The sequence below is a fragment of the Octopus sinensis genome, linkage group LG16 (assembly GCF_006345805.1).
Source record: "Octopus sinensis linkage group LG16, ASM634580v1, whole genome shotgun sequence".
NCBI classification, from domain to species: domain Eukaryota; kingdom Metazoa; phylum Mollusca; class Cephalopoda; order Octopoda; family Octopodidae; genus Octopus; species Octopus sinensis.
In genome coordinates, this window is record NC_043012.1 from 44,576,697 (window position 1) to 44,591,729 (window position 15,033).

Here is a 15,033-nt window from a genome sequence, read left to right on the forward strand (position 1 = left end):
TCTGCAGTCAGACGAAGGGGCCAGATGCTGCAACAAGAGCCGATGTCCACCATGAAGAATTTCTTCGACACCAGATCTTTTACAAAGAACGCACGATTTTTGGGAAACGAGAAGGAAGAAGGTGACGTGCTCACCTCCTCCGGATTTAGTTTTCCGAGGGCTGGAAAGTGCACGGCTGGGTACACCGTTCTGCCTTTTCGGCAGAGCCACTGCGACTACGACTGCGTGGTCGGCGCCCGATTGCACGGCACAGATCATCGATTCGCCGCGTGAGCGCATCGAGCCGCTCGGCTAATGAATTTTGCGTCGGAGAAACTGTCGGAGGGGGCTCTGTACATGCGCACAGGCCTCGCGATGGAGATGGTTTCGGAAATTCCAATATTTTATCGGCCATCAGCTCCTTAAAATTACTCTCCTCCGACCGCGTGTTGCGGCGGAGGATTTCGGCTTTCACGGACGCGTATGCGGCGTCCGGGTGGGGACTTATTATGAGATCCCTGACCAATGTGGCGAGTCGGGGATGTAAACTTGAATATAGCAGATACAACTGCTGCTGTGGAGGAACGGCATGTGCGTCAAAATGCCACTCCACCTGGGCAAACCACAGACCCACATCCCCTGTGAATGAAGGCAAACCTGATGCAGCCATGTTTGTCCGAAGAATCGTCTGTCAGAAAGGGGCAGAAGGTATGAACGAGAAATGGAGAACACGTGGAACCAACAAAGCAAATCAAAATCGTGTTTTGTGTACTGGTGTGTGTGTGTGTGTGTGCACCTCGTGGGTAGTAAAAAATAAGTGTGTGTGTGCACAAAGGAAAACAAAGGTACGGAAAAGAAAAAAAATAATGTGTGTATGTTTCTTTTTTTTTTTTTAGTGTACTGAGTGCGATGAATAAACTTTTGTTTTTTTACGCACCTTCGCCGTCCTGAAAGGCAAAGAAAAATGAAAATGAAAACTGAGTGTTCAGTGCTCTATCTGGCAAAACCTGTTCGCTGCGTCTTCTGTTCTTTTTTTTTTTCTACTTGGGGTCACCAATTGTAACAGGATCTGGAATCGGTATCACAGAGAGTGAGTGATCGAGTTTAGTGTTCCTTAGGGGTCAGTTTCCCGCACATGCGCATGGGGAAGACTTCCGGTGGCCACCCGGAAGTAGTCCCATTCTGCGCATGCGCGCTGAACCTTACACAGTAGCATCACTACAACTTTTACTTGATTATCAATCAGAGTTTATACCAATCCTGTTTCGCAAAAGTCGGAATATATTGTCAGAGAAAGGCGAGATATTTAATTTTCAACGATGGGTATGAGAAGCATTAACAGAAAATGTAAACATCATATAAAACATGAAATATATATATATATTCTATAAAATTATTTAACAGTACTGCACGTAAAAATTACAAAGTTGATACCGTAAATTGTAACGTGGTAGATGACTGATGAGTTTGATGCAGAGGCAGGGCCGATCCTTAGTAATTTCGAGATCTTAGAGCCCTGATACTAATTGTAGTTAATGAATTATAGTTAATTGTAGTTAAGACAAATCACTTCACAAAGTACCAACAGGCGATTCAAGGGTTTCTTTTTTAACAGAGAGTTTGTGTTTCTTGGTCAATGGTTCGTCGTTACTCTCGTCACACGCATCATCACCATCTGTCTCACTCGTTCTCTCTCTCTCTCTCTCTCTCTCTCTCTCTCTCTCTCTCTCTCTCTCTCTCTCTCTCTCTCTCTCTCACTCTGCTGTTATCAACAAAAACGTTGTCTTCTATTTCCTCTGACGTTGTCCTCCGTGACATCTGTTTCGCATGTTCCCTGAATTATACGATGAAAATCACTTGCCTCGAATCCACCAAAATCGTTTTCTATTTCCATCTACAGAAACGTATTACCAATTATTGGCTTCTGTGCTAGTCTTCGACAACTCCCATACTGCTACTAAATTGAACATAGCAGATTTGAGGTTGTAGTCCTTGATGTTATTGAGTGTTTTCAGTCCTTGTGTATCTTTTGTAAGAGTGTCCGTTTCTGTGACCACGAACCCTTCTTCGAAATATCTTCGTCGGTTTCAATTATATCTCGAACCATTGACTGGATCGCGTAGATAACACTGGGTGGCAAGAACATGCATCCTATTTTACCATCAACTAGGGGAACGCCTATGCGAGCAGTTGCATTGTTAAAAACTAACGATGTCTTCATCTCATCAGTAGAAACATTGAGATTTTCCTGGCATTACGCATTTCTTTCGTTTCAGCCATTAAATGAAAAATATACAAATTGAACCTCAATTTTTTTGAATGGTAGTAATGCACTGATCGCTGACGTTATTACCTCTCACGACCGATAACTTTGAAAGGAATTTAACGTCCGCATTCGCGCAACACATCACCATAAACTGTTCTTTATGACTAGGTGTGTAGGCGTCATTGTTAAAGCTTGGCGATTGCAAGTTAATTGCTACCAATGTTGTAGAATTTCGCTATCATTATACGTTTTAGAAATTAAAAGTTCTTTTTTCTTCCTGAATAGTTCGGTTTCCTTGGTTTGTCTGCTTCTTGATTCACCATGGGCAATTTTATAACCTATTTCGTAACGATTTGTCATAACTACTTGTTACTAGCTTCGAAACTTTTGTTCCATATATGTTCAGCTAACCCGGGAACAACACTTTCAATTTCTGCATCCCTCCAGACGACCTAATTTTCAGGAAACTCGAATGTTTGGTCAATGTCAAAATCTCCCCAGACTCCCGCGACCAAGCTGCTTTGCCCAAACGGTTTGGGGGTTTAGAGCTGCACAAGTGCTCATCTATATCTCTTCCCTGTTTTCTTTCCTCCATCCACGCTTGCTTCTCTTTGGTAGGCAACATCCTCTTCTCTCCAAAATAGACTAATTCCAACAGGGAAATGGATGAAGCTCAATCACAGTGGGAGGAGCTGAGTTTGTCGGTTCCGATTACAGTGGAGAATAGACGGAAACAGAGAATGTGGAACAATCTACGTTCAGGTGCCACTTTCAACTCTCTCCTTGATCAATCTGATCAATTTTCAAGATGTCACCTACTTTCAGCTTGTGCAAAATTCTCAGGGACTGGGCCGATGCCCTGCCTGTGGCCAACATTGAAGGTCTACTCAGTGTGAATGAACTCTGCATGTCCATCGCACTCAAAGTGGAAATTGACGTCAGTAGGGGACTGAGATGCTGCTGTGGTATGCCCTTCGACCCCGCAGGTCTTCAAGGTCTGTCTTGCCGACTAAATGTTGGTCGCTTCGCTCGTTAACGCTCAGTTCTAGAGCTGTCGGGGTTATCCAGAAGTGATGGAAAGAGACCAGATGGTCTTACCCTCTCAATTGGGACGCCACATTCTGCGACTCTTTTGCTCACTCCCACATCCTGGGTACTGCAGTTAATGGGAGTGTCACTGCTTCCGTAGCTGACCGGAAGAAAACTCTGAAGTATCGGGACCTAACAGTGAACCGTCTCTTCCAACCTGTGGCGTTTGAGACGTTCGGAGGGACTGAGTCACTAACAGCGAAGTTCTTGTAAACGTTGGCAGCTCACCTCACCGAGGTGTCAGGTGATGTCCGTGAGGGCGCTTGGTTTTCCCAACGCCATCACCCATGGTAATACTGCGAGCATCTGGCTTGCTTCAGTAGGTTCTGTTAAACCTTGTGGTTTGAAACCAGTTGCTGTGGTGAGAAAAAAAATCCCCACAAATAGTTTCAATACAATTTGAACAGAAGGATTTGGAAGAATTAGATGAAAGTTCTCCGGCAATTTTCTTTCCTGTAAATAAATGCTTGTGTTAATTTCAAAATTTGTCAGCAAAATCTTATAAAATGACGATGTTCTAAAAGACGTACATGTTTATCTAATATAACAAATGCGAAAACTAATTTCTGTGTGTCAGTGTGTCACACTTAGATACTCCTACTATTCCTCATGATGGGGTGAGAGTAATAACAGGCATAGGTGAGGGCAGTGGCGAAGACAGATAGATAGATAGATACAGAGAGAGAGAGAGAGAGAGAGAGAGAGAGAGAGAGAGAAGAGAAGAAAAAGAGAGAGAGGGAGAAAAAGCGAGACAAAGAAATTTAATGAGAATGATGATGTTTTATTAAAAGTAGTAGTGTTGATGGTGACTGGGAGTAATAATTAAAAGAGAGAGAAAGAGGGAGATGATGTACAGCTTTGTTTAACCATGTCTCTTTGACAGAAATTCCTGTTGCCAACATACTGAACACTATCATTTTTGTTTTATTTTTTGCTTTCTTTAACACGCACAAACACACACACACACATATATAAATACCCTTTAATTGAAATAAAGTTTCCCCCAAATTAAACGTATCTAATATACAAATTGTGAATGTCAGTGTGTCACAGCTTTTCAACTTTAATAAATCCTGTCTACTGGAAGCACAAGGCCTCAAATTTTTGGGGAAGGAATTAAGTTGACTACATCGACCTCAGTACGTAACTGGTACTAATTTTATCGACCTCGAAAGCATGTAAGGCAAAGTCAGCCTCCGCGGAATTCGAATTCAAAACGCAACGACAGACGAAATACCTATTTCTTTACTACCCACAAGGGGCTAAACACAGAGAGGACAAACAAGGACAGACAAACGGATTAAGTCGACTACATCGACTTCAGTGCGCAACTGGTACTTATTTAATCGACCCCGAAAGGATGAAAGGCAAAGTCGACCTCGGCAGAATTTGAACTCAGAACATAACGGCAGACGAAATGCCTATTTCTTTACTACCCACAAGGGGCTAAACACAGAATAGAAGAATAAGCAATTTGCTTAATTTTATAGTTGGTCAAGCGATATTTGTCTGATGGAATAGAATTATTTCCACATGTATTTGAACCAGAGGAAGAATTTTGTCAATCCTGATAACTCTCACACATACAATGTTCTTTCGGATTCATGTTTAGAAAAAAACTGATTCAATTGATTGGTACATCTGAAGAATTTTTCGGTAGTTATTTGAAAGAGAAGCTAGAGTGTGTGTCGCCCAGGGCGGCCCTTCAGTTTACCCCCCACCCCCAGAAGTACATATTGACTACAGCAGACCCAAAAGTGGTGCCACCCGGGGATGACTGCCCCCTCTTCCCACGCTAGTGCACATATGTGCATAATGATATTCGAGCGTTTCAAAAAATTGATTGCTATTTGGGTTCTGTAACTGTTTTTAATTCAAGGATTTGTTGTTTCGTAATGTAAAATTACTTCGATTTGCTGTAAATTATGGTGGTTGGCACAAGTTATTTTATCAATTTTTTCTTCCTAGAATGTCAAACCTTTGGAAATCCCCTACTCAAGTTTTCGGATCTTTTCGGTTTGAACGGCAGTTTTTTTAAAATACTTTCCACGTAACTAAACACTTTTAAACTTCGTATACTGGTAGAATGTATTTATAAAACATCTTTTTTTCTTGACTTTATTGAGAAAATTCTATAATTTGTAAGATATTTGTTTTTTTTTCTTCAATTTCAACCAATAAATGACGTCTATTAAGGTGAAAACATTCTGTGCCGTATGAGTATGTCGCTCGTTTAAGAAACAGATTGGGTTTATTTACATTTGTGAAGAAAAAAAAAGATACCCTTCTCCCACCCCTAACCCTAAAACAGATAGAAATGCAATAGATCGATACTAGGGTCATAATAATGGGTGACAATTTCATATGACACCGCTAGAAAAAACTGCCGTTCAAACCGAAAAGATCCAAGTTTTCTCTTTGTTCCTCCAAATATCGATTGAGAAGTACATAAATTGCATTGACCTCGTGTCACTAGAGTAGTGAGGGTTTTTAACTGTATAGGTATCAGATTAGCCACTCCCTTAAACGTGTCATACTTTTGTAGTGATGCTACAGTGTAGGGTTCGGCGCGCATGCGCAGAATGGGACTACTTCCGGGTGGCCACCGGAAGTCTTCCCCATGCGCATGTGCGGGAAAACATCTCTCGAGCCCGCGAACCTCAAATCTCTCTCTTCGGCTCAAGACAGCACTGCGATCGGTCACGGTTTTCCTGGCTCTGACAGCCACACACCAGCTTCAACCAACTTCAACCAACCTCAACGACCACACCAGCAATACATCAGAGGCTGTCTATTCCCCCATCAGACAACGTACAACCATGAATCAATAAACCAAGTTGTCTGTTCACCTTTAACCTGAGTTTCGTCTGTTTGTTTTCTACAAGAATTTTTGTATGTGACTAGAAAGGATCTCGACACCCTGCCAGTGCTTCGATGATAGATCCTTTCACGTTACAATTGGTGACCCCTAGTTGAGAAAAAGAACAGGATAGAAAAAGACACAGCGAACAGGTTTTTTTTGGGGCCGAAGAGCGCGGAAATTCACATTTATTTTCCTATTTTCTCCTTTTCAGCACGGCGAGGTGGGTCAAATAGCCTTATTCATCGCACACAGTACAAAAAAAAAAAAAAAACAAAGAAAAAGAAAACACACACACATTCATTTTTTTTCCTTTTCTGTATTTTGTTTTCCTTGTACACACTTATTCCTTTTTTTGCTACCCACGAGGTGCACACACTAACACAATTTTGAATTGCCTTCTCGGTTCCACGTGTTCTCTCTCCACTTCTAGACCATACCTTCTGCCCCCTTCTCACAGATTCCTTCCGACAAAGGCATGGCTTCAGGTTTGCCTTCATTTACGGGGGATATGGGCCTGTGGTTTGCCCAAGTGGAGTGGTATTTTGTTGCACATGCCATTTCTCCACAGCAGCAGTTGCACCTGCTATATTCCGGCTTACATCCCCGACTCGCCGCATCGATCAGGGATCTAATAATAAGTCCCCACCCGGATGCCACATACGCGTCTGTGAAAGCAGAAATCCTCCGCCGCAACACACGTTCGGGGGAGAGCAATATTCAGATTGCCACGATGGCCGATGGAATACTGGAATTTCCGAATCCATCTCCATCGCGAGGCCTCTGTGCATGTATAGGGGGCCCTGCGCAAATTTCACTAGCCGAGCGGATTGATGCGCTCACGCGGCGAATCGACGATCTATCCCGTGCGATCGAGCGCCGACAACGCAGTCGTAGTCGCTCTACCAAAAGGGCAGATCGGTGTACCCAGCCGTGCACTTTCAAGCCCTCGGAAAACTAAATCCGGAGGAGGTGAGCACGTCACCTTCTTCCATCTCGTTTCCCAAACATCGTGCATTCTATGTAAAAGATCTGGTGTCGAAGACATTCTTCATGGTAGACACCGGTTCCTGTTGCAGCATCTGGCCCCTTCGTCTGGCTGCAGACAAGCCGAAGCGCTCTTCGATTGTCTTGCATGCTATTGACTCGTCTCCCATAACCACTTACGGTCAGATTTCGCTGCGCCTCAACCTCAACCTTCGTCGAGATTTTCGATGGGTTTTCGTCATCGCTGACATCCCACATCCTATTCTCGGCGCTGATTTCCTGGATAGGTTTAACCTATTGGTGGATGTCAGGCGTCGGAGGCTTCTTGATAGCACGACGTCGCTCTCTACACCGACTGGGAGTTCCACCACTGCGGTCCTTAGCCCGACATTCTTTGTTGCCACCTCTGGAGACCCTTTTCACTCTCTTTTGGTTTCATTTCCGGAGCTAGTGGACATTGCCTTTAAACCGGAAAATCCTACCCACTCGACCCTCCATTTCATCACCACCAATGGGCCACCTGTATTCTCACGCCCCCGGCGCCTAGCGCCAGACCGACTTAAAACGGCCAGAGCCGAGTTTGAGCACATGCTTCAACTTGGCATTATACGCCCCTCCACCAGCCCATGGGCATCTCCCCTTCATTTGGCGCGAAAGGGCGAGTCTGATTTTCGCCCGGTTGGAGACTATCGACGCCTCAATGCCGTCACAATAGCCGATCGCTATCCGATTAGAGATCTCCGGGACTTTACAGCAAATCTCCATGGTTGTACCATTTTTTCGAAGGTCGATCTGATACGCGCTTACCACCAAATACCGGTCAACCCAGCCGACGTTCCAAAAACTGCAATCACTACCCCGTTTGGGTGTTTTGAGTTTTTGTACATGAGTTTCGGTTTGCGGAATGCTACTAGCACCTTCCAGCGTTTCATTGATGAGGTTGTCCGCGGTCTTGATTTTGTGTTTGCCTATGTCGATGACATACTCATTGCGAGCGACACACGAGAAAATCATCTCCGGCACCTTTCTCAACTCTTCCAGCGTCTTCGCGCGTATAGCATACGCATAAACCCCGACAAGTGTGTTTTCGGACGCTCTTCCCTAGATTTTCTAGGGCATCATATTGATTCGACTGGAATCAGCCCCCTCTCGTCAAAAGTCGATGCCATTCAACGCATCGCACCCCCCACTTCCTTGCGCCAGCTCAGGCATTATCTAGGGATGGTCAATTTCTACCGACGCTTCATTCCCGGTTGTGCAGATAAGCTGCTACCTCTCACCAGGCTGTTAAAGGACTCTCCTAGAAAGGACAGTCAAGTCACCCTCTCTGTTGAGGCAGTGACAGCCTTTGAGTCCATTAAGAAGGAGCTGGCTTCTGTTTCTTTGCTTGCACATCCAGTTCCTGGTGCTTCTCTCTCTTTGACTGTGGACGCATCGGACACTGCCATTGGCGCTGTGTTACAACACACAGTGGATGACCATGTTCGACCTCTAGCCTTCTTTTCCCGTCAACTGCAACCAGCTGAACGACGATACAGCACCTTTGATCGTGAGCTCCTAGCGATCTACCTATCGGTTCGTCATTTCCAGCATCAACTTGAAGGGCGAGATTTTGTGATCTATACGGATCACAAGCCCCTTACGTTTGCCCTGTTTTCAAAAACGGACAAACTCTCACCCCGTGCTTTTCGGCACCTGGATTTTATCTCTCAATTTACTAGCAACATTCGACACATACCTGGAAAAGAGAACGTTCCTGCTGACGCTCTCTCTCGCCTTCCAGTTTGCGCCCTTTCGTCTCCTGCTGCTATCGACTTAGCTGCCATATCGCAGGAGCAGCCACCTTTGGCGTCGTTAGATTTAACTTCTCCCAAGTTCTCCTGTTGCCAGTTTTCCTACCTTCCGCTTCCGTCAGCCGAAGGCACCATTCTTTGTGACACTTCAACTGGATCTCCCAGGCCACTGGTGCCTGAGACCCATCAACGCTCAGTGTTTGAAGCACTGCACTCCTTATCACATCCTGGCATCGCTGCCACCCTCAAACTAATCACTGCTCGGTTTTTCTGGCCGAATATGCGTCGCACAATTACTTGTTGGACACGCACCTGCTCCAAGTGTCAACGATCCAAGATTCAACGGCACGTTCGTGCCCCGCTTGGACAATTTCCCCCCACGGAGGCCCGTTTTCGCCATGTCCACATCGATCTGGTTGGACCATGGCCTGTGAGTCGCGGGTTCTCTTATCTATTAACTTGTGTCGATCGTTTCTCCCGCTGGCCAGAAGCCATTCCGATAGCAGACATTTCTGCTGAGACTGTTGCGCGAGCTTTCGTTTCAAACTGGATTTCTCGCTTCGGAGTCCCGTCCCGATTGACAACTGATCGTGGTCGACAGTTTGAGGCCTCGCTATTTCGCGAATTGTCGCGAATTTTGGGTATGCACCATATCCACACCACAAGCTACCATCCAGCGTCTAATGGATTGGTTGAGCGGTTCCATAGACAGCTCAAGGCCGCTCTTCGTGCCTCTTCGGACCCACAGTCCTGGATCGAATTTCTGCCCATTGTGCTTCTCGGCTGTCGGACTGCTGTCAAGGCAGACCTGGGGTTTTCTGCTGCAGAGCTGCTGTATGGTACCACACTGGCATTGCCCGGTACGATGTTGGTGCCAGACACTTCCCCGCCCCATGATCCGGCGACCTATGTCACCAGACTGCGGGAATATTTTTCAAACCTTCCGCCCATGCTTCCCAGAAAGCAATCTCCACCGTCCCATCTTCCACCGGATATGAACACCTGGTCGCATGTTTTTGTTCGGGACGATTCTGTGAAGGGCCCACTTGTTTCTCCCTATAAAGGACCTTTTCGTGTGCTTTCTCGCACACCAAAGGTTTTCACGATTGAGATAAATGGTCGTTCGGAGACCGTTTCCGTGGACCGTTTAAAAAAGGCACATTTTGAGACGTCTTCATCTTTTGATGACAACCTTGACACACCCACCTATGCACCTTTAACAACACTTTCACCTGCACAAACGCCTTCACCTGCACAAACGCCTTCACCTGCACAAACACCTTCACCGGCTCCTACAACACCACCCTCGCCGTCAACGGGTGCCCCGAGCACACCGTATGTTACAAGTCGGGCAGAACAGTGCATTGGCCCAAGAAACTTTCAAAAACAATTTACATTTAACTTTAAAATGTTTCTTATTGTATAATAGTATGTACCAAGTCTTCTGGGGGATCGGCAAGCCTTCTGTTTTCTGCAGCACCACCACAATATTCTGGTTGCCGTACTTCGCACTCGGAGGGGAGCCCTGTAGTGATGCTACAGTGTAGGGTTCGGCGCGCATGCGCAGAATGGGACTACTTCCGGGTGGCCACCGGAAGTCTTCCCCATGCGCATGTGCGGGAAAACATCTCTCGAGCCCGCGAACCTCAAATCTCTCTCTTCGGCTCAAGACAGCACTGCGATCGGTCACGGTTTTCCTGGCTCTGACAGCCACACACCAGCTTCAACCAACTTCAACCAACCTCAACGACCAACACCAGCAATACATCAGAGGCTGTCTATTCCCCCATCAGACAACGTACAACCATGAATCAATAAACCAAGTTGTCTGTTCACCTTTAACCTGAGTTTCGTCTGTTTGTTTTCTACAAGAATTTTTGTATGTGACTAGAAAGGATCTCGACACCCTGCCAGTGCTTCGATGATAGATCCTTTCACGTTACACTTTCGACTACAGCAAACACTCGTATATAAAGTGGTCGCACTTTTCGTTCCGCACACATCACGCTCCATTATTACTGTGAGTTTCTGAGGCCCTTCAAGCAGAATCTTAAAAGCGTGAAGTATCTATTTAGTTGATCAAAGCTCCAGTTCTCCAGGTATATCGTGTCTTCGTCAAGCGGGTGTCCATATTGTGCACTCACGTAGGTTGTGGTTTATTGCATAGGACACAATATAGTAGTCTATTTTTATATGCCTGTGTGCTCGTGCCACGCATGTAGGCTTAACTTGGTTAGAAAACAAAAGTTGTTTTCCCTTTGCATTCATCCTTAATAAGATAAACTTTTCCTAATGCATTAAAAATTAATGTTGTTCTAACAATATTGTCTTCCTTCGGTAAAATTTCTTATAGATACCAATTTTCCAAACTAAGAAATCCTCCAGTCTGTTATACTTACCTGCCTAAACGCACACATACACAAAAATACATAAATGTAAGCTATTCAGATGGAAAAAATAAAAAAAAAAAAGAAGAAAAATTACGAAAATTGCCGAACTTTTAGTTTTGATAGACTTTCTTCGAAAGATAACCTCAATATAATAGAATAATTTCGATTTTATTTTATCAAGAGCTTCTAGGCTGTTATTCGACTTGGTAGAATCGCAGTTCAAATCTCCTAACTATGACCTCTTCTCATCTTAAAAGAAATTCTGATAAGCACTAAAACTGGCCCGAAAGATTGCTGCTTAAAACACTCGTGTAAGATAAGTCACATTTAAAAAACGATAAAAGGGCGGAATTCTTGTTTAAGCACCTCATATAACCCCTCAGAACTTTTTGGAATTTTCAGAAAATTTTTGCGAATTTGTGTTCTACACACGGGATTCCATAAGATTATGAGAGAAAAAAAAAGTTTTTTTCTAATTTTTCGAAATCCTCCCCAACCCCATAAATCCTAAAATTTCCACTTTCTTGAACTTGTTATTTTCAGAGTTTAAAATACAGACAATCCAAATTTTTTGCTTAAATCCCCGCATCCTTGGGGAGAAAATTGTCGAAAAACGTCAGTGACAAAGAAACCTGGTGGTCGTAGATTGTGCTAAAAACACCAGCTAAATCGCCCTGAAATCACATAATTTTTTTCTTTTTGCATAATCGTATGAATTCCCGTGTGTAGAAAACAAATTCGCAAACATTTCCAGAAAATTCCCCAAAATTTTTTAAATGCTATTAGGGGTTATATAGGTTCTTAAACCAGAATTCTGTCGAAATATGTATGAGGGAGTCACACAATAAGAATGAAGCCTTCACAGGCCCGCAGTCACTGAAGTACGTAAGAAATAAAGTTAAGGAGAGGGATTAAAAAAAATAATTAGTATACATGTAAATAATTTATAAATTATTTAAAAAATATTGATGTCTATAATATTAATTGTTAATTTTTTTTTCTGCAATCATTTTCTGGTATGTGCGGAGTTATATTAAGCTTCCTCTTTTCGTTTCTACCGATGAAAACAAAGAATCCAAATGACCAACAATAAAAATAATGTCACTTCCGGTTTTACAAAAGTTCACTTCCGCTCTTTGTTTCTTTTATTTTCCTCTCTCCTTTAGTGGGAAGAGAGAGGGAAAGGAAAGGAGAGAGTGTAGAGAGAGAGAGGAAAGGAACAGTAGAGATAAAGGGAGAAGAGAAAGCATAGTGAGAGAGAGAGGGAGAACAGAAAGAAATAGTGTAAAGACAGAGAGGGGAGAGAGAGAAATAATGAGAAAAGCTGAGTGATTGAAAGTAAGAGGAAGTGTGTGTGTGCGCGCGTGCGTGAGAGGTGAAAAAAAAAAGATGGACTGCGTTGGACTACCTTCTGGCTGGAAAAGAGAAGAAGTGGTTAGGAAATCTGGTCTGTCTGCTGGGAAGACTGATGTCTATTATTATAGGTTTGATTCAACCTTATTGCTGCATCCCAAATAAGATGACTTATTTTCAAATATTTTGATTTAGATTCTAAAAAAGTATATACATCCCTGTGTCCAAAAACCGGGGAAAACTCAGCCACATGTTTATTTTTTTTTACTTGGTACACAATATATATATATATATACACACACATATCGTGCGTATATAATGTGTATATAACCTGTGTGTATATATATATATTTTTTTTGTATGATTTTCACGACAACCCAGCAGTTGTCCGGTTGCTTTATTTTATAGTATGTATGTGTGTGTATATATATGTATATATATCCTGGTGTTTTAATTAGTTTTAATAACATATCTGCTTTTATTTCCTCTAAAGATTACGTTAAAATTCCATTTTCATTCCGAATTCTCGACCCATCATCAATTATCCTTACCGACCCTAACAACACCAAGCTCCGCCGATGCCAACCCGATCCGATTCCTTATTTTTATTCTTCATCTTTGATAATTCATGTAGTAATGAAGATTAAATTCTATCTCACTCGTTTCTTACATTCCCAGTATCAAAAATTTTCCATTAATTTGTGATTCTTATGATATTGTTGTGATATTTTATTTTACGATCTATCATTTTCATAACATGTTGGTGTAAGAAACGGTTGCTAATTAGTGAAGAGTGTTTTATGTAGAAGAAATCAAGTAATTAGCAAAACGGGATTGATTCTGAGTTGGGACTATTTCAGCTAATTTTATTGGTAAAATAATGATTATCACAACTTAATGATTATATTCAAGAAGCAATTATGTATTTAATTGCTCGTCTGATGGTACAGTTAGTTGACAGCGAAACCGGCAGAATATAAATCATCTTTTGGGTGATTTTATGTTTAAATATTACTGGGATCGGTTTTATTTTTTTGAAATCTATTCCATAAATAACAATAATATTTTGGATTCATTTCGATTGCCTTCACTACATCTGAGACCAACTGCTTTGCAAAATCAAAAAAAATTATGGCGAGTACCGCGGTTTTCAACATTAGCGAGTTGATAATCCGGTTTCTATTGCCGGCTGTTGTTCATTTGTGTCGCTGATTTAAAAGTGTGAACGTCAGTCATATTGTCTCATTATTTCTCCTGAGACTGCTGCGAGAAATTAGCTATTTAACGAATTTTTGTCCCTCTTCACTCTGACTTGGAATTTCGTAGATCCACCAGAATTACTAACATAAGTGACAAATCGGAATTAATTCGTTCGGCTTTACCAGTGGTTCCCAACCGTTCTTTTATCTGTGGACTCCTTTGATTACTATTTGTGTTTTACACATTAACCCAATTAGCTCCCATGGTATATTTGTTTTTTAGGACCAGAAGGATAATCCATCATATTTCTGCAGCACCTGTATTATTTTTCTGAGATATCTAGTTAGTCACCAAGGCTGGAGTGCCTTTCAATAATTTTTTAGATATATATTTAGTATCAGATAAAGTTGTATAAAAGATTTTTGGTAATAAAATTAGGAAAAAATTGGGCACTAATGGTTTGGACTATGTAAAACGATAGAAAAAGAAACTTGGCTCTTTCTTCCAATAAATACATTGAAATCAAAATTTTTTCATTGGCTCTTAATGTACTGTGTGTACCCAATTTTACTGTTTTACTTGTTTGGATCCCTAGGGTTATATTGAGCCCGGTTGAGAAGCACTGGGCTATACCAACTTCATTTCAATTAATTTTAAAATTAATGTAAAATTTCTCAAATAATCGTCATTATGAAACTGGTGTTTGAAACAAATCAACTTGAAATTTTGGTGGAAGATTTTAACTAGATTACTTTAAAACCCGAGATTTGTATAATAAGGTCAGCTTCAGCCGCATTGGTGTCAAATTATCTCAAGAACTTCATATTGTCAAATTATCAGGGGTTAGTGAGAAAGGGAGGGATGGAGAGTAAGGACGATGATGACGTGGGTCGTGTAGTGATGGATGATACAGTGTTATCATATATAGGCAAGTATTGTGGAAAGTGTGAAGGACAAGGGAACAAGGAAAGGAGAAATTGGTAATGATGGTAACAAATCCAAAGAGGGTCAGAGGTCAGATGAGGGAAGGAGGAATTTTGCAGTTCGAATTCTGTAGGATAGAGAGGGTGTTGAAAGGAAAATATTGTGAGGAGAGTCCAGAAAAAGAAATGAGAT

The 15,033-nt window shown here is 42.4% G+C and overlaps 1 protein-coding gene across 5 annotated transcripts in view; it reads left to right on the forward strand.

The window, feature by feature from the left end:
• Positions 1-759: 759 nt before the first annotated feature.
• The window catches only part of LOC115220257 (methyl-CpG-binding domain protein 2), a 54,975-nt gene continuing 40,701 nt past the window's right edge, over positions 760-15,033 (forward strand). The window contains exons 1-3 of one of the 5 annotated variants that reach the window (XM_036510119.1): positions 760-769; positions 3,534-3,537; positions 12,738-12,848. In XM_036510119.1, the coding sequence (XP_036366012.1) occupies positions 12,754-12,848 (95 nt within the window). In that variant the 5' untranslated portion in view covers positions 760-769; positions 3,534-3,537; positions 12,738-12,753. Of the gene's footprint in view, positions 770-3,533; positions 3,538-12,575; positions 12,849-15,033 lie in introns of those variants that run through there. The other 4 variants (XM_036510118.1, XM_029790353.2, XM_029790352.2 and 1 more) reach the window with 4 other exon arrangements.